The sequence below is a fragment of the Felis catus genome, chromosome C1 (genome assembly GCF_018350175.1).
Source record: "Felis catus isolate Fca126 chromosome C1, F.catus_Fca126_mat1.0, whole genome shotgun sequence".
NCBI lineage: Eukaryota > Metazoa > Chordata > Mammalia > Carnivora > Felidae > Felis > Felis catus.
Window position 1 is genome coordinate 220,990,444 of NC_058375.1, and position 21,949 is coordinate 221,012,392.

General features: G+C 54.1%; 1 protein-coding gene and 1 long non-coding RNA gene across 6 annotated transcripts in view; one reads left to right on the forward strand and one right to left on the reverse strand.

The window, feature by feature from the left end:
- PPP1R7 (protein phosphatase 1 regulatory subunit 7) overlaps positions 1-20,526 on the forward strand; it is a 28,970-nt gene extending 8,444 nt beyond the window's left edge. For 4 of the 5 annotated variants that reach the window (XM_006935748.3, XM_003991306.4, XM_045034742.1 and 1 more), the window contains exons 5-10: positions 14-144; positions 503-665; positions 2,487-2,603; positions 3,443-3,547; positions 6,732-6,818; positions 20,215-20,526. In XM_006935748.3, coding sequence (XP_006935810.1) covers positions 14-144; positions 503-665; positions 2,487-2,603; positions 3,443-3,547; positions 6,732-6,818; positions 20,215-20,391 — 780 coding nt within the window. In that variant the 3' untranslated portion in view covers positions 20,392-20,526. Of the gene's footprint in view, positions 1-13; positions 145-502; positions 666-2,486; positions 2,604-3,442; positions 3,548-6,731; positions 6,819-7,567; positions 8,235-20,214 lie in introns of those variants that run through there. The other variant, XM_023259999.2, reaches the window with a different exon arrangement.
- Positions 20,319-21,649, reverse strand: LOC123379335. Its single transcript, XR_006583690.1, has 2 exons — positions 21,536-21,649; positions 20,319-21,247 (listed from the first exon to the last, which is right to left on the reverse strand). It is a non-coding gene; the product is annotated as an uncharacterized LOC123379335 (long non-coding RNA).
- Positions 21,650-21,949: the final 300 nt, after the last annotated feature.

The window sequence follows — 21,949 nt, forward strand, 5'->3', positions numbered from 1 at the left end:
TTTCATCCCTCAGAGTCTCTGCCTCCGTCAAAATTTAATTAAATGCATTGAAAATCTGGAGGAGTTACAGAGCCTTCGAGAGCTGGACCTTTATGACAACCAAATCAAGAAGATTGAGAATCTGGAGGCGCTAACACAGTTGGAGTGAGTCATGAGTCCGGGGGACAGCTGAGGGGCCTGTCCAGTCTCCCCAGAACTGCCCTGGGCCCCACGCTCAGTCCTGGAGGGCCACCTTTGCCACAGGGTCCCAGCCAGCGCCTGTCTCCGTGGGTGGCGTTGGCTTGCCCACAGTCCCAACCTGCAGGTTAAACCTTTGATTGCGGACTCCAGGCCGGTCCATCTAGGGGCCGGCGCGATTGCTGCCGTCGGGGCGCCTGGAGAGTCGGGGTGGGCCGCTGGGTGGTGCCTGGCCCACCGGGTGGGGCGGTGCCTTTAGGTTGGTTGCATTCAGAGCTCTATTCCACCTGTTCTTATTAAAAAATTAACGCTCTGCTTGTCCCAGGATTCTAGATATTTCTTTTAATCTGCTGAGGAACATTGAAGGAGTCGACAAGCTGACACGACTGAAGAAGCTCTTCCTGGTTAACAACAAAATCAGTAAAATCGAGAACATAAGCAGCTTACACCAGCTGCAGATGCTGGAGCTGGGGTCCAACCGCATCCGGGTAGGTGTGGGGTGCGGCTGGCGGTGGCAGTTTCGAGATGTGTGTTTGGCTGTGGGTTTCATACCATATGATTTTATTTTCCAGGAGAAAAGTGCCAACTGCAGGTCAGTGTTCACAAGAGCGTGCGCTCACACCACCCGGTCTGGCCCTTCTGTGTGTGTGTCTCTCACTTGCTCTGCATCCAGGTCACGACCTAACCTTAGCAAAGCGTCCCTGTGACGTTCTGCCCCAGGTGAACGGGTCAGCCCCAAACACTTTGCTTTTGAGTTGCTGAGGCTGTGTTCTTTGGTGGGCCTCTCTGAGGTGACAATGCCCCAAGCACAGCAGAGTGGTGGCTTGCAGTGACCTGACCTCCACACGGGGGCCGTAGGAGGCACATTGCACCTTCGGGTGCTTGGCCGGCCCATCCTCCCTGGACAGCCGCGTACCAGCGGAACACGCCCCATGGCAGCCTAACATCGCTCCATTTATCAGGCCCTGACCTCTGGGAGCACTGGGCAGAGCAGGCAGGAGACGCTTTGGGAAAACGGTCTGGGGTGCTATAGGAGCAGTCCTTTACCCACCTGACTCATGGATGCTGGGCACTGCCCGTGGTGGGAGCCACAGATGGGGTCACAGAAGGACTGACATGGGGGGGGGGGGGGGGCTGCCAGCAGAGAAGGGGAAGGGTCACCAGGACGTGATGAGGGTACCTGCCAGCCAGAAGACCCCTCAGTGCTCACCCCACATCCCAGTGAAGCCATGCTACCGAGCCCAGGGCTTCCCACTGGCCTTGTTGAGCAAGTAAGAGCCAGTGTTTCCAAGCACTTCTTCACCTGCCTCTGTGTTGGGAGTAGCCCTGTGCCTGGCTTTGTGTCTACGGCACACTGTGATCCATCCCACTTGGCCCTGGAGAGCTGGGCAGGGTGCAAACCAAGGAGGGCCTCTTGTGACGGTTGTTAGCAGGGACATGGCTCGCATATCAGAGCACCATGTTTAAAACTAAAGAGTGGCCCAGACGTCAGCCCTTTATATCAAGTATATCTCTGTAGAATGCTTGCAGGCAGCACGGTGGCCCAGGAGCCAGGAGCAGCTGGCAGGATCCTCCTGCTCTGTGCAGGCAGGAGCAGCTAAGGGTCCATCCCCCTGGATCCTCCCCCCTCATAAGCACCCCCTAAGCCCCCCAAGTCCCACTGTGAGGTGCAAGGGGGGGTGCGGTCTGCACCCACTGCTCATTCAGTGTCTACGGGAAAAGCTGGCAGTGAACTCAGGAGGAGGGAAACCGGTCCAGGCAGTCAGTGCTTGCTAGAATGTCTGCTGTCCGCAGGGCCCTGGAATTTACAGTGAATAGAGGAGCACAGGATGCTGGCAAGGGGGGAGGGTTGTGGAAACTGAGGCAGGGGACAGAAAGCCATGGAACAGAGGTGCCTGCTCTCAGGAATCCTGGGTGGCATCCCAAGGTCAGAGCTGCTTCTGGGGAGACCTAAGCTCTTGGAATGCATCGTAAGGAACCCTACGTGGGATGACAATAACCTATCGACTCAACTTCAGCACTGAGAGGGACTTGAGAAATGTCCTCATCTGTGGGTTTCAAACTGTGTCCCCTGACCTTGAGCTCTGGGGGTGGGGGGCACCCAGGAGACAAGGCCTTGGACTAGCCACCTTTTCGCATTCTGTACTTTCAAGTGAGACTTCATGGGAGGATTTCCCGAGTGGATAAGTAAATTGCCCACGTCCCAGGGCTCAAGTCCAGATAGCTGTATCTCCTCTCCCGGCACCTTTCCCTCTCCAGTCTCGCTGGTCGGCCACACAGTGCTAACTGCTTCTCTGTCTTTTTCGTAGGCAATTGAAAATATTGACACGTTAACCAGTTTGGAGAGTTTGTTTTTGGGGAAGAACAAGATCACTAAACTTCAGAACCTGGACGCACTGACCAACCTGACGGTCCTCAGTATGCAGGTACTGACCCACCTTTGCTCCCATCTGGCCAAGCCCCGCCCGGCGCACCGCTGCCGAACAGCCTTCACCTTTGCCTGCCACCGCGTCCGGGATCGACGCTACTTTTACCACCAGTGAGCAACCGAAACGTTAGGTTTCAGAGACTTAGACGCACGTGTGTGTTATATGCACACACAGCTAAAAGTTCCCTCCCTGGGCGGTCTCTAGCCAAGGGGGCTTCTTGAGAAGGCTGCGTGTGCTTGCTCTCAAGCCTCCTGGAGTGTCGGGCTCAGTGGTAGGAGCACTCCTTGCACACCCGCACAGAGAGCACAGCCCTGGGAGGGACTGGCAAGCACGCCCAGGTTCAGGTTCAGGCTGCCTCTTCTGCTGGAAGCGAATGAGTGGAACCGGACCCTCGAGGTGAGGTGCAGGAGGGCATTCTGGCTGCGGCAGGTCCACCAAAACCACCTGTGCCTTTTGTGAAGCAGACATTCTGCAGACTCTTAAAAAAGGAGGGCCTTGTACGTGAATTTGAGTTACAGTATGTCCTGAAAGAAATGAGAAGTGATTTATTTTACAGCATTCGGTATATTTGACATTTTTGAATTACTGAATTAACTGGGGTAGGCCTTCCCCGGGCACACCTAAAAGAGTGAATTCCTCGCCTAAAAGCCCCCAGCCTTCACACACGCATTCTAGCCAGTGCAACAGCCTCAAAATTTTGATCTCTTTCTCTATGTGAGTTCCCACCCAGCGCGCTTAAAGTGTCAGCTCCTCAAGAGGAGAGCCCTCCTTTCCTAAAAGCCGTTTTTTCCATACCCTCCGTGCTATCCTGATGGTTGTTGCTCTCCCTGTCACAGAGCAACCGGCTGACCAAGATGGAAGGTCTGCAGAGCCTGGTGAACCTTCGAGAGCTGTACCTGAGCCACAATGGCATCGAGGTCATCGAGGGCCTGGAGAACAATGTAAGACATCCGCTGGTCCGGGGCGGTATGGGCATGGGGACCGGGCAGCCGCCAGCCTAGGCCTGGTCGGAAGAAGACTCGCTGCCTCGAGGGGCTCGTGGTAGAGACCTTCCCAAGTCTGAAAACAGAGAGCTCCGTCTTCACACTAGCACGTGCATAAAACACACACAGTGCTCCCCCTCCCCTTGGGGGAGCACGGAGCTGGCGCTGCATGCCGTGCGCACCATACAGTCACCAGCGGCACCGCAGCCATTTGGGAAGAATTTTGGAACACAGACCCCGCGCGTTCCTAGGTGCCCCGTGCTGCAGAGGGCTGGCAGGTGCTGGCTGCCGTCTCTCCCCCTCCATTCTGGCCGCCGTACTCCGTGGCAGCAGCCTTTCGGCACACGGGGGCCACGGGGGCCACGGGGGCCTCCAGGTCTCAGCTGCTCTGAGCTGAGCTCCTGCGCGTTTCCTGCTCCTCCCTGCTTTTCACCAGCCCTCGTGAGGCTAGGGAGGGCCTGTCCGCCTCCCACGGACGGCCCCGTTCTCACTCAGCACAGGACAGCCTTAGATGCGCTGAGCGGGGAGGCGGGCCAGCGCTGGCCCCGCCCTTTTCAGCTGCCTGCGGGCAAGCCTGCTTTTCCTCACTGCGATACTCAAGACAAATAAAATACTTTTTCTCATTCAGTTTTACTGAGCTTTTTTTTTTTCTGTTTTATTTTTAGCAAAGGTAACCATATTGGTCACTTTTGTTACCGTAAACACAGCGTTTCAATCTTAGTAAAGGCTCCGTTGGCCTCAGCCCCTGGGCCTGGTCACCGTTAGTAACGTCTTAGAGGGAACGCCACATTCTGAATTTCCTTTTACCAAATTTTAGACAAGGCAGAAGGGGCCTCTGGTAAGTTTAGTTGTCTTCCTCCGCCTTGCAGTCAAATTCAGAGTTTACCAACCTGGCGTGTAAACCGGCTGTACGCTCAGGCAGCGCAGGGTGGTAGCTGGAGGCCCGGTTCCGAGACGTGGGACTGTGTGCGGAGGCCATGGCGTCAGAGCTGGCAGGGTGTGCCGACCCCGCGCGATGACCAGCCTGCGGGGCCCGCGATCGTGGAGAGCTGGGGGTCTCCCCAACTCCCAGGTCTCCCCAGGGTGGGGGAAGTGTGTCTGCAACAGGGCCGACAGAGTGGCAGGTCCCCGGGCCAGCAGGAGAGGAGCTAGAGCTTAGAATTTTACCAGCAGGAGTGGGCACTGTGGTCAGGGTTGAACTCCAGATCATTCTTGGGCCTCTGCAACAAAACAGGAAAAAAAAAACGGTTGTGGTTTTGAAGGTAATTATGTAATTAGAATATTTATCAAGGTCCACTGTGACAGTCTGCTCCGGCTTCGTTCAGTTGGAGGTCAAATATTCGTCTGTATTTTCTCTCTCAGTTTATCTGGAAGTTATTTTTGTTGTGGGAAGTAAAGAATTGAGTGTATGTTTTTCCCAAATGGCAAATCCCCCGTCCCAGCACCACAGACGCCTTGCCCAGCGTTCGGGCGCTCCCCGACCTCTGTGTCTGCTCCTGGGCGCTGGGTTTTCAGGCGCTGGTGACCTCTCACCCGCTGCTCTCTGGCGCCGTGACCGCGGCACTGTGTGTGGCCCCGTGTGCTGTGCTCGCTCGCACCCTGCCCGGTTCCTCTCTTTATTTTTTTATTTTTTTAAGTAGCTCTCACCGGTTTGCTTTTGGATGAGCTTTCAAAACACTGTCCAGCTCCCCAGAAAAAACAAGACAGTGTCGAGCACATAACTGAGTCCCTGCGCCAGTGCTGTGCACCGTGATGCCCCTGGTGCTACGCCCTTGGACGGGGCCCACGCCGTCATCGGCCTGTTGTGTGTCTCCTCATGTACACCCCGTGACACCGAGCACTGCAGGATGGGGTCAGAGGGCCAGAGACCACCGCCGTGGAGGACCCGGCCCTCTTCTGCCGAGTTCTCCTAAGTCCCCGCTTGCTGCGGTCCCACCAACCGCCCCCCAGCTCCCGTAGGCAGGAGCCTCCTGGCACACTGCAGTCGCGAGGCAGTCTGAGCACACACGACGTGCCCAACACAAGCTACTCAGAGGAGCTGCTCATCTGCGTGCCCGTGCCCAGCTTGCATGTGACCTGACGTGGCACCATGTAGTTTCCTGGAAACTGACTGGCCAGTGCTCTTACTGGGTGACGTGGGTGTGGGATGGGCGGCGGGCCCTCGAGGAATCCGAGACCAGGACCAGAGCGCTTCTGAGTCAGCACCGCCGCTGGCTGGGGGCTTCTGTGTGTGTTCGTGGATTTCTTTTTATTGTATTGAGACGGTTTTTAACCTTCCCTTAAAACTTGGGAGGACCAGGACTCGGAATCCCATGAATACAGTAGAAAATGTAGGAAGGAATCCACAGTGAGAAATGGGCAGACAAGAAGGGAATGGACTTCTTTGGGCGGCTGTGAACCAACTTCTAAATGTTTCCTTTTTGATTTTAGAAAAACTTCGCCAACTGGTTTGATTCAACATACTTCAGCAAGCGGCGGGAGCTTTAACAGACTTCGTTTTTACTACAATGTTATTCAACTCTGTTAAATCTTTAAACCCTGAACTTTAAAAAAATATTACTCAGGCTTAGCTCATATGTGTTAGAAAAACCGTATCTGCTGGGCATTCTTAGGATAGGGGATTGTGGGGTACACGCTAAAGCAGATGTTGTTGAAAACAAAAATACCGTTCTGAGGACTCCTTTTGATATATCGTGCGTGTCCTCAACAGAAACTAAATAGATGTTGTTACAGTGGTTACCCCTTCTTCGGGGTCCACACCAGATGCCCCCGTGCAGCCTCCCGGAGCCCCAGGCCTCCCCTGCTTCTAGGGAGGTGTCACTCTGCTCTTCCTAGGACTACACAGCCCACTGGGACACCGATCCTTGTAGACAGGAGTCTGGGAGCCTGCGGCGGAGACTGTCAGATGCCAGTGTTAACGGGGGCTCTGCCGAGGTGGTGGTGAGGGTCTGTGTGCGAGTAGAACGGGTGGGCCGCAGGGAGTGGCAGGTGACCCCGTCCTGTTAGCCTGCCCCTGTTCCTTGAGGGTAGGGAGGGCGGCTCGCCCCACGGCCGTGAGCACGGCGCCCGACAGCATGTGTGTGGTCACACGGTCATTATTGAACTGAGGTAATCCAGGAACAATCTTATTTCCTTATTTTAGAACAAACTCACGATGTTGGACATTGCATCAAACAGAATCAAAAAGATTGAAAACGTCAGCCATCTGACAGAGCTGCAGGAATTCTGGGTAAGTGGAATGACCGCCGGGATTGGTTCTGCTTCCGCTGAAGTGGCGCCACCGAGCGTAGCACTGAGTGCGTGCGGAGCGCCAGCCCCGGGCGCCTCCTACGCCGTGAGGTGGGGGGCGCTGTCGCAGAGTTTACTCTTGGCTGTGTGCGCCAGCATCACCCAGGAGCGGAACTCGGGCCCCACGTCATCCCAGACGCACAGACGCGGGCTGTAGCGGCATCCGCGTTTTCACAGATTCTGGGGATCGCAGCGCACAAGAAGATGTGAGAGGCCCGGGTCTGTAGGGTGAGAGTTGCCTGTGACCGTGAGCTTTCCAGACCCGTCCCGGGAGCTAGTGCGTTCAGTGAAGATAGACCGCAGCAGCACAGGAGAAGCCGGAAGGCTCTCTGCACTCAGTCCTCCCAGGCTCTGCCTCGTGTTTTCTGGGGCCAACAGGTGTGGGTTGGGGAGTGGTATCCCAGAGCCGGGAGGAAGAAGTAGGAAGAGAAGCAGCACGTCGCAGGTCCTAACTTCTTGACTCCTCTAAAGCGCTGCACGACGGTCACCGAGCTGAGGGCCGCAGTGTCGGGATTCTGTGGCGTGCTCTCCTGACGTGTGTGCGCTGCCTGTCCCCGGGCTGGGGGCCCGTGCACGGATCGTGGCACACGTTTCGCCCCGAGGTCCTTTGAAGCGAGCGTTGTCCTGGGTGTGCTCAGCTGACCAGGCTGTGTGTGCGTGGAGTCTGAGACATGACTCTTCCTTCCACAGCCGTGCTGCTGACCCTGCTTACGTCATCTTAAAAACTCCTCCAAGTTTCCCGACAACACAGGTGGCCTGCTGTGAAAACGACCTTTGCCCCTTACCGATAGCGCTGGGTCTTGGGTCGTGTCAGGTTGTGGTGCCGGAGCAAATCTGGGGAGACCAGAACCAGAAGTAGAAAGGTGGGAAAACCTTCAGGAGGTTTGGGAAACCAGCTGATACTGAAGCAGTGTTTCTGAAATGTGTGATTGCTTCTACATGCCCTGCCAAGGGACAAGAGCATGGGACATGGGGTGCTGAGACCACAGGTAGAGGCCAGCTGGGCACCCTGGCCATCGGGAAGGCAGGCAGGCAGGCTGGCACTTGCTGGAAGGTGGATAGTGCCCTGCCCTGTAACACACAAAGCAGATGAAGACAGTCAAATGAGGCACAGCCTACAGTGCTTTGTGGTGTCCAGACTGCTTCCTCTTCTGATCTGCTGATCATAGCAACCCTGCGAAGCGGGCGGTATTGTGCCATTTTACCACTGAGGAGTCGCATTTCAGGAAGGGAGGTTGCGAACTGGGAGCTCTCAAACTCCGCTGTGCTCCTATCACGTGTAGGGTTTGCTTAGCTATGAGCTGGTGTCTGAGAGAGAAATAGGAAGCCAGGCTTAATAAAATTTTAATCACCCAAATCCTATGTTTATTGATGTTCTGCGTGTCCTGCCAGTTACTGAGAGAAAGATGTTGGAATATCCCAAACATAACCGTGGGTTTGCTTTCTCCGTTCGGTTCACCGGCTTTTGCTCCTTGTATCTTTAAGGTTTTTATTGGTTGCATACACATTTAGGATTATAGTGTCTTCTTGAGGCATTGTCTTTTCATCATATGGAATGTCCCTTTTCCGCGCTGCCCTCTTTGTTCTTGTCCTGAATTCTACCTCCTGCGTTAATCTGGCCGTTCTATCTTTCTCCTGTTACTGTTTCCATGGGTATCTTTCTCCATCCATTTACTCAACCTCTGTCTTCATGATAGGTAAAATAGGTCTCTCGTAGACAGCACGTCGGTTTTGCTCTTTTATCCAGTCTGACCATCTCTGCCTTTTAAGGGCAGTATTTACCCTGCTCATGTTTAGTACAATTACATTGACTTACACTTTGTGCAATGGTTGGGTTTAGGTCTGCCATCTTGCTATTCGCTTTTTATTTGTCCCATGTGTTCTTTGTTCCTTTTTTTCTCTTTTCTTGCCTTCTTTTTGGATTAGAAAAACATTATTTTTGGTAGTCTATTTTATTTTCACTATTGACGTAATTTGCTTATATCTGTATGCTGTATTTTAGGAATCACAAAATATATTTTCAATTTATCACAGTCTGCCTTCAAATGATATGTCACGTCACAAATAATGTAAGTCCCTTACAGGAGTGTGCTTCCATTCCTCTCCAACAGCTGACATTGCCCTATGTTTTACTTTTCATAGATTTAAGCCCCGTGACATGTTGCTGTATCAGTTATCTTTTAAGGAAATTTAATAACAAAATCCACTTATTTTACCATTTCTGGCATTTTTTAATTGTTTTATGTGGTTTCCGTTGTGCCATTTCCCTTCCACCTGAAGAATTTTAATAATTTTTTATTGTGCAGCCTGTTGTAAACCAATTGTTTCAGCTTTGATCTGTCTGGAAAAGTCTCTTTATTTTGCTTTCATTTTTGAAGTATGGGATTACAGCTCTACAATTCTAGTTTGCCAGTTTGGGGGGTTTGTCTACAGCACTTCACACGTGTTCCATTGTGCTCCAGCCTGCACTGTTCCTGATGAGAAATCGTTAGTCATTCTCGCCCCTTCTGTGTGACATGTCTCTCTCCCTCCAGCTGCTTCTTTTTTTATATATAATTTTTTTAATGTTTATTTTTGAGAGAGAGAGACAGCGTGAGTGGGGAAGGGGCAGAGAGAGAGAGGGAGACACAGAATCCGAAGCAGGCTTCAGGCTCCGAGCTGTCAGCACAGAGCCCGACATGGGGCTTGAACCCACGAACCATGAGATCATAACCTGAGCTGAAGTCGGATGTTCAACCGACTGAGCCCCCCAGGCACCCCTGACTCCCTCCAGCTGCTTATTTATGTTCTATCATCACTTTTGTTTCTTGCAACTTGAAGGTCACGTGCTGTTGAGCTTTGGGGATCTGTGAATTTATAGTTTTCAAAATCAGATGCAGCAAACTTCTGAAAATAATCTCCTCCAAAATTTATTCTGCTCCCCTTCCCCCAGTTTCTTCCTAAAACTCCAATTATGCATATGTTGTCCACTGCTTGGTCACTGGGTTACTGGTTTTTATGTTGTGTGCTTGCGTTTGTATGATTTCTGTTCCTATGTCTGTAAGGTCATGATCGTCTGCAATGTTCATATGCTGTTAAGCTCTTGGAGTCAGTTTTTTAGCTCAGATGTTATATTTTTCAACTCTAAAAAAAAGTTTGGTTCTCTTTTTATAGATTCCGTTTCTCTCCTTAATGTTTGTGTTTCCCTTGAAGCCTTCCTTTTTCACATGGCTAGTAATTTTTGTATTAGATGCTGGCCATTAGGATGTTAAGTTATTGGGGCACCTGGCTGGCTCAGTCAGTAGAGCATGCAATTCTTGGTCTCAGGGCCGTGAGTTCAAGCCCCACACTAGATATAGAGATTACTTAAAAATAAAATCTTTTTTTAAAAAGATGTGAAGTTATTGACTCTGGATTTTTTTTTTTTTTTTTTTTTTTTTTTGCTTTCCTTTAAAGCGTATTGGCCTGTATATCTGGCAGACAGTGAACCTGATCCTTTTGAGGCTCACTTTCAGCTTTATCAGCATGAATCTACGAAGCCCGTCCTCTAAGGCTACTCTGCTCTGTTTCTAGGCTGTGACCCTTCTTGGGTCTCTAGTGAATGCCCTGGGCATTTAACGAGGTCTCTGCCTCTGGTCGGTGACGGCGCAAGCATGTCCTTTCCATGCGTGAGCTCTGGCCTTGCCCAGTTCATCGCTTCTGGCGCCTCGTGGCTTCCACGCTGTGGCCAGTCCTGTAATTTCACGCCACCATCCACACTCAGTTGTCAGTCCAAGATTCAAGGGGACACTGGGTGCCCTCCTGGAGCTTTTCTCCTCCACAGCTCACTCCGCTCCAGAAATCCCAGCTGCCTCTGCCTTCCCAAGCCAGATTCACTGTCTCAACTCACTGTGGCCTCCAGGCTCTACTTGGGTTCCCCTGTGGTCCACAGCGTACCTGCAGACAGAAGGCCAGAGGCACACAGAGCTCACCTCCCTCGTTTCCCTGCTCTCTGGAGCCACTGTCCCGTGTCACCTGTTGTCCAGTGTATGCAAACAGCAGTTTCACGTTACTTGTCCTGTCTTCCAGTTTACGACAGGAAAGTGGAGTCCCGCTCCAGTCCTTCCCTCGCTTGAAGTGGAGGTCCTGTGACTTCACGTAATTTTTCACTTTTCTCTCTCACTCCTCCACGGCACACCGTGAGCTTCGCGGGGCAGAGGAGTCTCTCTGTTTTGCTCAGTCTTGCCTCACCAACCCCTAGAACAGTGCCTGGCACACGCTCGGTTGAATGAGAGGCAGGAATTTAGGAGAGGAAGCTTGGGTAGCTGGGTGGAGACCAGCTGTGGATAACATTGAAAATGACCCCGTGCGGGTGCGTGAGCTGAGGGTTACTGTATTAAAAACGGCTCCTAGAGGGGCGCCATTTGAAAACGGGAGGTGGGGAACAGAGCACGAATAGGCATGTCGCAGAATAAGAAGTAACAGTTGCTCGTAGGTACATAAAGCGTTTCCTCCTTATTAATTTTTAGAATACACTGAAACAGTGAGATGTGGTGTTTTGATGGTCGGGTTGACAAAGCCTCTGCTAGAATGAGGCGTGCGTTGTGGCGAGCACTCCCTTGGGCGCCGGCAGGACTCTGGTTGACACATGTTCTGTGGGGCATTCAGAGCCTTGGAACTTTCACATCTAAGACCTAACAAAATGATGAGAAAGTCAAAGATTATGTACAAAAATACATAGACATCAGGATTTGGGTTTGTTGGGGTTTTTTTACAGTGGAAATAGCTTTGTTGTATTTTCTAACGATAAAAGTATTTCTGTTCGTTGTAAAAAAGAAAAAGATCAGATTACAAAGAAGAACGAGAAATCTGGTTTTTCCTTGGTTTTCAGCGTTTAGCGTCAGTTTAGAAAAGGTCATAAACCCAAAACTTATAAAAACAATTGTCCAGATTTTCTTCTGAAACTTTAAATTTGTATCATTCATATGTTCTCTCCAACTTAGGGAATAATAAATTATGATATGGCCACACGATGAAATATGCTACTATAAAGCAAGGCTTTCAAATGACGTTTGTAAAGGGGATTTAATTACAGGAAAATGCTCATAACGTTGATGGGAAAAAAGGAAGGTGCCGAGTATTTGGGGGCAGATCCGGGTGTTGGTGAACTCAGTACACGTGGACGCTCGCACAGAGAAAGGCCAGAGGAACGTGGGTAGAAACGAGAAGCCTGCTCTCTGGATTGCACACATACAGCGGTTTCCTTTTTCTCTCTCTACTCTGCGGCTCCTCCAAGTTTTCCATGGTGAGCACGTATGTCTGTCGCGATTGAAAACCAAAGCATGGAAAAGTACATTCGAAGAGAAGCAGAGGTGAAGCTGACGCCAGTGCCTCCCGCCAAGATCGGCTCTGTGGCTCCCAGAGAAGGCCGAAGAAGACAGAACAGAACATTAACAGCGGTCTTCCTTTTGTGGCGAGACCGTGCATGATTTTTATCTTTTTCTTTTCCTCCCTTGCTGTATTTCCCACTCCTCGGCAATGAACGTTTTTATCTTGGGAAGAAAAAGAGAAGGAGGTGTATTTCCACGCATGCTTGTCAGCAGGGGCCGAGCAGGTGAGCCACATGGCCGCCTTGTGTGCTCCATACTGGCGGGAGCGCAGGGGCCAGTGCAGGCCAGCGGAGGCCGAGACCCTTCTCCTGCTGCCCCACAGGTGACTGAGGCCACGTGAGCAGACCTGGCAGTCGCGGCAGGGTGAGAAAGAAGAGAGTGAGTTCCAAATGAAACATCGATGGTGAGTCAGCAGAAACTGGTCACCAGCTGAGGGAAAGGCGAAGGTCACGGGCAGGGAGATGTGTGGGGCCGAGCAAGAAGGCAGCAGTTGAGCTGGGAGCTGTCTAGACAGCCTCCCCTTCGCCAGATCATCCCGGCTCCCAGAAGTCGGCGTGGACGAGCCCAGATACGTAGCGTGCTGCGCAGAAGTTAGTGCGTGCGTGTGTGAAGTGTATAAATCAGAGCGGGTACACGTGTCCCTCCTTTCTGCGGAGAGAAACCCCAGAAGCATCAACCTGCAGAAACGGCCGCCCGTGGGGCCCGAGGGGAAGGTGGAGGGTGGAACAGCAGACCGTGTCTTCTCCAAACACATCATTTTGCAGAGTTTTGGTTTTTGAAAATGCTTTATGCATTTTTTTAAACATTTTTAATTTACGATTCTAAGTGGACTGAAACAAACGACTCGATATTTCAAATTCCTACGATAACGACACAGAAGACAGTGACGCAGGAAAGACTTCTCTGACCATACGGCCTTTGGGAGCTGCATCCTAAGCACAGAAAGAACTCCTAAAGGATCTTGAATGTCCCTTGGTGGTTTTATTAGTGATAATATTGGTATTATGATTTTGAAACTATTTTAAATATGTTACAGGATAAATATACTAACGTGAGTAGGATCCTTCCGAATACTCCACATACAAGAAAATAGGCACAAATACAAAGTCACACTAGTGTGGCCTGTCGTGTTGGATTTGGATCTGGGGCCAGGTTTAGGCATGGAGGAAGGGCCGTCAGTCTTCCCATCTCGCACAAACAGCTATCACATGGGCAGGCATAGGGAGTAGCTGTTTCCAGGCCACGGGCTCGGGGCGACCACCGTGTCCACACCGCGGCCCTCAGCCGAGGGTGCTCGCCACACACAGGTGGGCCCAGACACAGAGCTGCGGTTTCCCCAAGCAAAGGAAGCAGAAATCGGCGCTTGGGCTCCCGGGGCTGAAAATTTTCAGGGCAGGCTCGCAGCGGGGCGATGGCCACACGGAGACAAAGCCAGAGAAGTCAGCCTGAGGATCCCTCAGCCGAAGAATAAGCTGCACGTGGGCAGCAGGCCTGGCAGAGGACAGCTGAGGACGTCAGGCCGGGCGGAGATTCCGGATGCCACGCAGCGTGTGGAGGCGCCGCGTTCCAACCTGCCAGGGCGGGACGGCTGTGCCCGACACCCCGGAAAGCGCATCGACAGCCCAGCACAGCCACACGTCAGAGGCACATGCAGCACTCTCCCGGAGCCTGCGACCAGGCCTTCACAGGACCAGGAGGCTTCGCAGAACACCGCTCTTTAGAGGAGGACAGCAAAACGCAGGCTGCAAGAAGTGTGGCATCCACAGCAGCCAGTGTGCAGAGAGGCAGGAAAGTGCCACCCAGAACAAGGAGAAAACATCCATAGAAACCACAGGAGATGACCCATGATGTGTCCCCCTCACTGAGGTCCTGGCATTCGTGCCCACGTGACCCCTGCCCACAAGTGTGTGTGGGCCTTACCAACTCATTTCCAACGAAACACGGCAGAGGCCACAGGAGCCCACCCCTGCGCTTGGGCTGTGAAGAGGCTGCCCTCGGTCCCAGGGACTCTGTCTGGCTCTCCCTCTTGAATCCGTACCTGAATACGAAGTAACAGACACCTCTTCTGACGCCAGCAGCACACAAGGCACACGTCCCCTTTCTTGAAATGCCCTGCAGATTGTCCACAAATAGGTGGTTGTGATATTCTACCAGTTACGTAGAAGATGTACCTTGAGAATTCTTCCACACCTCTGTTTTCAAGATGTCACTGAGTTTAGGGGAAATTAAATGTAAATCTTCTATATAAACATCAGCCACAAAAAACCATCGTAATGGGAAATACATCCTGTGAAGTTAGGGTCTCAAAAACCACAAGCAGTCTGCTGGGACGATGTCGAGCAGGGAGACCGTCAAAAGCAGAATTCCAGTCGTGGACTCAGGCCACCTCATCCCTGGATGCTAAAATCACTGAAGAGCTGGATGTCTGCCCTGTGTCGCCCCACGTAGAATTTGCTAAATGCAAAGGGCAACTTCATCCATATGACCAAATTTACCATCCCTGACAGCAACAGCCTGATGCTATGTCCCCCCGCCCCCCATGTGAGTCATCTATAAAGCGTACTTGCCAAAAATGTTTATTTGCTCTAACCAAGCATTCAGACCTAACTTTGAGTTTACAGGAAACACGGGGGCTAGAAGAACATGCTAGGTGACACCAAAAGAGAGCCAGAGGGTACGTCCGAACGAGCGGCATTCCACAGGAAAGTTAACTGAGTTTCTTCACAAAGTCAATTTCATTTAACAGAAGAAAAAAAAAAAATGTGAGTTGAAGGTGGGAAATGTTCTAGATTAAGAGACTAGAAGTTGTACCTTCTGGGGAGATATTCTCTAAGGGTCACACCCCACCCTGTCCCTTTACGCCCCGGTTGTAAAGAACGTCACGGGGAACAGGAGGCGCCGCGTTTTCCCTCAGTGAGTGTAACATCTTTGCCCCGGCCTGGGCTCAGGAGACTCTGAACTGTGTGTGGAAACAGTACAAGTGAATGGTTTTGCGCTCCATTTTGGAAACATGAAGATAAGACTCTAAAAGTTATCTGTATCCAAGACATCATTCCAGTGTTCCAGTGGGGAGGAGTGAAATCTCCAGTTCCGCACTGATGGGATCCTGGGGGAAACTGGCCTGAGGCCGACTGGATCACCCGAAATGCTGGAATCTGGACTTTATAGAGATAGTCTCCCCCCCAGAACTGGCGGCATGCTGGTGTCCGCGGGCACCGTGACGTGCAGGACGGCAAGCGTGCGGTGGGCAGATAGGAGAAAACGTGTGTTTTGAACCAGAAGAGGACCGGGCGCTGTGCGGCCGCCTGTGCCAGAGCTGACAGCCTGAGTCCACCACTGTGATGTTATGAAAAGGTTTTTAAGCAGACTATGTTGCAAAAAAACCTTATTTCTTCTAAAGAATGCTGTACTGCTACTTTTATTTTGCTGTGTTGAGGTCAGAGCGTAGGTACGCGTGTGCACCGTTTTGGTGGCTGTCCACTTTGGCGGTGGATGGACTGCTTCCCCGGCACTTCTAATCGTGCCCACTTTGCATTTGGCCGTGTGAGCGGCTCACGGGTGGGGAGATTTATGCTTCATCGAATAACACTTGAGAATGCGTCCTGAAGGAGCTGTTCTCCAGCGTCCCCTCCAGGGGATGCACCACTCAGGCCGACGGCAGAGCGCCTTCTCAGTGTCCGGGCCCTCTTGCAGGTTTCCGTCCCTTCGCGGGGCCGAGACCTGGGTTTTGGAAACCTAGACTTTCCGAAGCAGGTGGCACCCTCGGCCCGCAAGAAGTCATGTGAAAAGAGGGTTCCTCGCCCAAGTAGGTCTGGGAGTGCGCGGGCTCACGGGGAATTAGTGCAGACGTTCCGGCCGTGGCCGCCGAGCGGGTAGCGGACTGGCCTCCAGCCACGAGCAAGCACAAGATGTGGTTTGGCTCTACTCGGGCGGAGCACGAGGCTGTGGCCCCGGGGAGGCGTGGCAACTGTGGGGCGAAGAACAGGACCCGTGGTCAAAGTTTATGGCAAGACAAGGCATAAGGCACTGCAGAGGGGGTAGCCGTGCAGAGAAGGGGCCCAGCACACCGTGGCCGAGGCCCGAGCCGTCTGGGCCCAAGGCCGCCCCACTCAAGGCTCACGCGGTGGCAAAGCGGGGGTGCGGTGCCCACGTAGAGAGAGCTTGCCAACACCATCAGCATCCAGGCCAGACTCCACAGAGGCCGTTCCTGACGGAAGGACCCCAGGCTCAGATTCGACCTACCGCAGACCCACCCTAAATAAAGCCGAAATCAAGCTCAAACTATCTCCAGAGGTGGTGTTTGGAGGTCGGTCCCCACCGAGTGGGAGGGACCCTGACAAAGTGTGAAACCGGGTTCACGCAGGGCGTGCTGATCAGCTGGTATTAGAACAAAAAATCCATTCTCTTCAAAGAATCCAGTGTCGATAGCACGTTATCCACAATGTCTAGCGTTTGGTCTAAAATCACAGATCTGTAAATAGGAAAATATGATCTGTGCTTAAAAAGAAGTTGTCACAACAAACCAAACCCTTGGTGCCAATTAATCTCTGGGCCTGGAGGGGGGTTGTGGTGTCTTGTTCTCATGTGCTTCCTCCTCCCTAAAGACCTCCCGCCACGCAGCCTGGTGTGCTCACTCCACCCCGGGGGCCTCACCCCTCCCTTCCTTGAAGATGTCAGGACTCGCTCCCACCCAGCACTGCCCCTGCCACGCGCGGTCCTTGCTGCTCTCCGAGTCCGTGTAGGTGTCCCAGGGGCCTGACGCCTCCTCACCCCCCCGAAAGTCACGGTTGCTGACAACCCCCGACGGACCCCGAGCCCTGTGGCTGCCAGCTCCGCGCAGTCCGCTCCATCCGCCAGCATTCCCATCTGCTTGCTGCCCCGTCGAGACCATCACCAGGGACCCCGGCCCCCTCTCCGTCTCTCGCCTTCTTAGGTGCTCACCCCCACACCACTCCTACATCAGGAGGCTGCTATCATCACCCCCTTCTGCTCGACCGGCTCACCCTGCAGAAGGTGTTAACTTCGCCTTGGCTGAGCCCGCCATGCTCCCCGCAGTGCCTTCCTGCCTTTCGAGCCAAGCTTAGCCCATCTTCTCCGGGTCAGCTTCCTCCGCCCTCGCCGGACGTCCTTGCGTGGAGAGAACCTCACTCTCAGCCCCCCATCACGGCAGATGTAGGTGGTTCTCTGCGGCCACCTCCTCTTCGTTCAAGGACACCCACCAGTGACGCCCCTGCCCCAGCCCGTAAAAGCGTTTCCACCCGTGCACAGCCTCTCCTGTCCTGAAGGCTGCCCTCTCTCCTTGACCATGACCCCCTCCCCCCAACCCACCCCCCTCCGCCATCCCTGCCCTCCTTTGCAGGCAGCCTGCTCAGGAGACCTCTCGTCTGGCTGGCTGTCACTCACCTCCACCCTCCACCCTGGAACTCGCTCAGCAGCAAGCTCTCCCCGTGGCCTAGGACGGGCACGCACCCCCAGCCACGGTGTGGCCCACCAGCCAAGATGGTCTAGCGGTCGGGGCCTGTGCTACACCTGGCGTGTTGGAAGCTTCCCTCCACCAGCAGACATGTGGCTGGATTCAGTGTCCCTCGCACCCCTCACTCTACGCTGGAGTGCCTGCCCGGAGTCCGGTCTTGGGCCTTCTCTCTGCCTAATGAGCCTCTCCAGTCCAAGTACCCCCGTCTGCTCCCAGCACCCATATTTATATTCCCAGCCCGAGTCTGTCCTGGGCTCCGGATTTGCAGCAACAGCTGTGTGCCCAGCGCAGGACGTCGTTGGCTGACTACCCACCCCCAAACCCAGCAGCACGTCCTGAGTCCGTGAGCCTCCCTCCCCAAGCTGTCCTTCCTCCATTTTGTTCAACAGCCTCCCAGTTCTTCGGGCCAAAAATCTCAGAATCTTCCTTTGTTTCTCCTTATCTTTCACACATCACATGCAAGACGACGCCTTCCCTCCCCCTTCTACCCAGAATCCAGCCTCTCTGCACCTCTGCTGTCAACACCGTGCCACAAAGCCACCATCATCCCTGACCGGCACCATTAACACCACTTTCTAATGTGCAGCACTCTCCACACGACCGTGACCAGATTCAAGTCCACAACCCTTCCAGGGCCGCCATCTCAGTCCTTCAAAGTCCCCACCGCCACCCCCATGTCATGTCGCTGCTGAACCCCAGCTCCTAGAACAGAGCCTGGTACGTGGGAGGTTCTCACGCATTCGCCCAGATGCTGAGCCGCCGTGTCAGTGTTTCAGACCCGAAGGCAAGGCAGTGTCCCAGAATTCCATGCCGACTAACGTGCTCTTGGCTCGCAGCGTTTGAACTCCCCTGGTGCTCCTGCCGAGGGGCCACAGGTGGGTTCCGGGAAAGGCTCCGCCTCCTTCCCATTGCGTGCGCGTGGGTCGCTCCTCTGTGTGCAGAGGTGAAGATGAAAGGGGGCACGCTGTCGCCTCCACCCACCCCGGCTCCCGCTGCAGGTTCACAGAGGACGGACCTGCCCCTGCCCTTCGGGAGGAGCGCACCTGCCCTCGGCCTGTGTGCGCTTGGAACTGGGGGGGTCAGACCAGCAGGCTGTGAGGCTGGTGTGGCACCCCCCTGTTAGTGATGCCTACGCTCCCAGCGGCTTTCCGGCTTGCGCCTCGTTTAAACGTGGTCATCGGGGCCACCCGGCTGGCTCAGTCGGTGGAGCATGCGACTCTTGATCTCGGGGTCACGAGTGTGAGCCCCACATGGGCTGCAGAGATCACTTAAATAAAAATAAAACTTTACAGTTCCTGTCATCCAAAACCCTCCAATGACCTGCTGGAGTCAGGCTGCCCTGCTTGTCAGAGCCAGCTGTGCCTCACCCCGGCGCCGCGGTCTGGGACGTGGCATGGGTAGCGTAAGATCGGCCACGGCGGGGTGTTTAACACCACAGAATCTGGCGGACGCTACCCATCCGGGTTCTTTGAAATCTCTTGGAGCTGGTTGCTGAGGGCGCCTGCAGGACCGCCCGGCCTACGCCCTCGCCTCCGCACCCCCCGGGGCGGATGGCTGTATCTAGCCTTCAGAGACTGTCCCGCCATCTGTGTTCACGTGGTCCTCTGCCAGATTCTTGGGGAACTGGCAGAAGCCAGGGTGGCTCACCCTCTGAGCCTCCTGTCTCGCCCCCCACGGAGGAGCCACCACCATCCACAGGACAGGTGTGGACTGAGCGTCATAAGCACGTGCTGTGACAGGCACTCTAAATCCAGAGGCCCACCATGCCCTCGTCTTGACGGTGGTTCAAAGAGCGAATTCTCCCTGGCTCTGGCGGGTCCTGTCCAGGTGGGCCTTGGCAGGATCAGGAGGGTGAAATCTAACCTGCTTTGAGCCTGTAACTCAGACTTCTGAGCCCCTCCTCCAGGTTCATATCCTGGGGCCATCATGTCAGCCATGCAAGGTGAGCGGTGGCCAGGCATTTACGTCACAGACCCCAGCAAGGGGCATCCCAGTGGGACAAGCCAGAGGCAACTTCGGGGACAGATGGACGTTTAGTCAGCGTGGCTGCTGCCCTGCTGACCATGTCACAGGCAGAGCGTGCCGTCAGGCCATGGCGATGACTGAATGGGTCTGAAACAGAAACCGAACCTACTGTGACACGTTGCCAGGAGATGGGGCGGGGTTGTCCTCGGTGTTGCTCTGATCGTTTCTCCGCTGATCTTAACTTGGATTAGCCCCTCTCGTGGTGATGTGGCCCAAGTCCTGGGCATGAGCAAGAGCATTTCCCTTGGGATGCTGCTGGAAGGTGGCCGGGAGGTACCGAGCGGTGACAGGGTTCCATGAGGGCACCAGGAAGACTTAACACCAAGTCACACTGTCTTCAGAGTGGGGAGGACGGGAGCGCATCTGTGGCCTCCTGCCCAGGTATGGGGGTGGGAGGCTCGGGCCCTTCAGTCCTACAAGCTTTTCTAACGCATTTGTGTGTGTGTGTGTGTGTGTGTGTGTGTGTGTGTGTGTGTGTGTGTGTCCTCCAGATGAACGACAATCTCCTCGAGAGCTGGAGCGACCTCGACGAGCTGAAGGCAGCCAAGAGCCTGGAGACGGTGTACCTGGAGCGGAACCCCCTGCAGAAGGACCCCCAGTACAGGCGGAAGATCATGCTGGCCCTGCCCACCGTGCGGCAGATCGACGCCACCTTCGTCCGGTTCTGAGTCCTCCCGGCTCCTCGCCCGGGCCCTCTCTTCACAAGAACTTCCCAGCCACGGTTTTTATCTGCCCGTTGCTCCTCGAGCCGTCACTCTCAACAGTCACAAACCCAATGGCAATAAAAAGGCACTGAGTGATAACCGCCGTGTGTGACGCCCGCGCCGCTCCGGGATGCCGCCACGCGGTGTTCTAGTTAGACGGTCATGGTCCCACCTGTGGTGTTCCCGCCACATCAGTCTCCTCCTTCCTCTCCGGGAGGTCTCGGCCCTCATGAGAAGGGCGGGCCGGTGGGTATGAGGGCGCTGCCCAGGGTGGGGGCACTCGGTGGCCGGCCTGGCCTCCAAAGCTGTTTGGTCTTAAACACCAGGTGATGCCTCAGTTTTTCTAATTGCATGTATTTAAAAAACAAAACTGGGCACAGGATGGCTCAGCCCTGCGTGCTGCAACCCTCCCGGCTCCTAGATGGTCGCAGCCATGCACCAGGCCCCTGCTGACCGCTGCCCGGGCTTGCCCTGCCGACCCAACCTCAGCTCTTCAGGGCCCGGACCGCCCGCAAGAGGAGACGCTTCCCACACGCACGGCTGCCTGTGCCGCTGGCAGCGCGGACCCGCCCAAGTCTCTGTTCAAGACTTTCTCCAAAGAGCCCACCTCCTGGCAGATTCTGACATCACTTCCCGGTCTTTCCCCATCATGTTGGCTTGTTTCTTAGAAAATTTACGTCAACACTCACCCAGGGTCTCTCGGGGTCTCAGATTCCCCTTCTGCAGAAAGAGCACTGACTCACGGTCACCATGGTCCCTTCTCCAAGGTTCTAGAGCTGCCCTGTCCAGTATGGGGGCCACTTGCCATCACGTGTGGTTGCTTCAACATAAATTTGTTAAAATGAAATAAAAGATTCAGTTCCTCAGTTGCACTTGGCACATTCCAGGTGCTCAGTAGCCACGTCTCACTTAGGGGGACCCGTTCCCGTCGTCACAGAGAGTTCTGGAAGGTCCTGCTCTAGATCCTGGTGAGTAGCCTGCACAGGCCACTCTTGAGAGCCAGGGATCAGGTCAGAGGTCTCCGAGCGACCAGGTGACCCCTGCCAACATTCGTGGACCTGCCAGTTGTTGGCCTGAAGTTTAAGGTCACGTCTAGTTCCCAACTCACCTTCACCAGGATAAATCGTGTGGCCTGTCCCTGTGAGTGCCTGCCCACTGGAAGCAAATTTCCGGGAAGGGGTCGGGAGGGCGCGGCCCCAGAAAGGGTCTCAGATTACAGCCCTAGAAGTAAGAAGAAAGACAGTCTAGACACAAGCATTCGGGACTTGACTGCCACTGCTGGGAGCATTATTCACAGGCATCCACCCAAATACAACCCCGTCAGATGAACCACAGAACGGTGGAGGTGTCATTCCGGAGCAGCAGGCCACACCCGGCGGGGCCTTCATTCATGAGCACACAGCTGACAAAGAGCCCTCTGTGAAGCAGAGACCGCACTCTTGCCCGGGCACGAGCCGCGCCCTGAAAAGTGGGCCATGTGAGCCACGAGGTCACCGCTTTTTAATCTGGGAGCTAGAGCGTC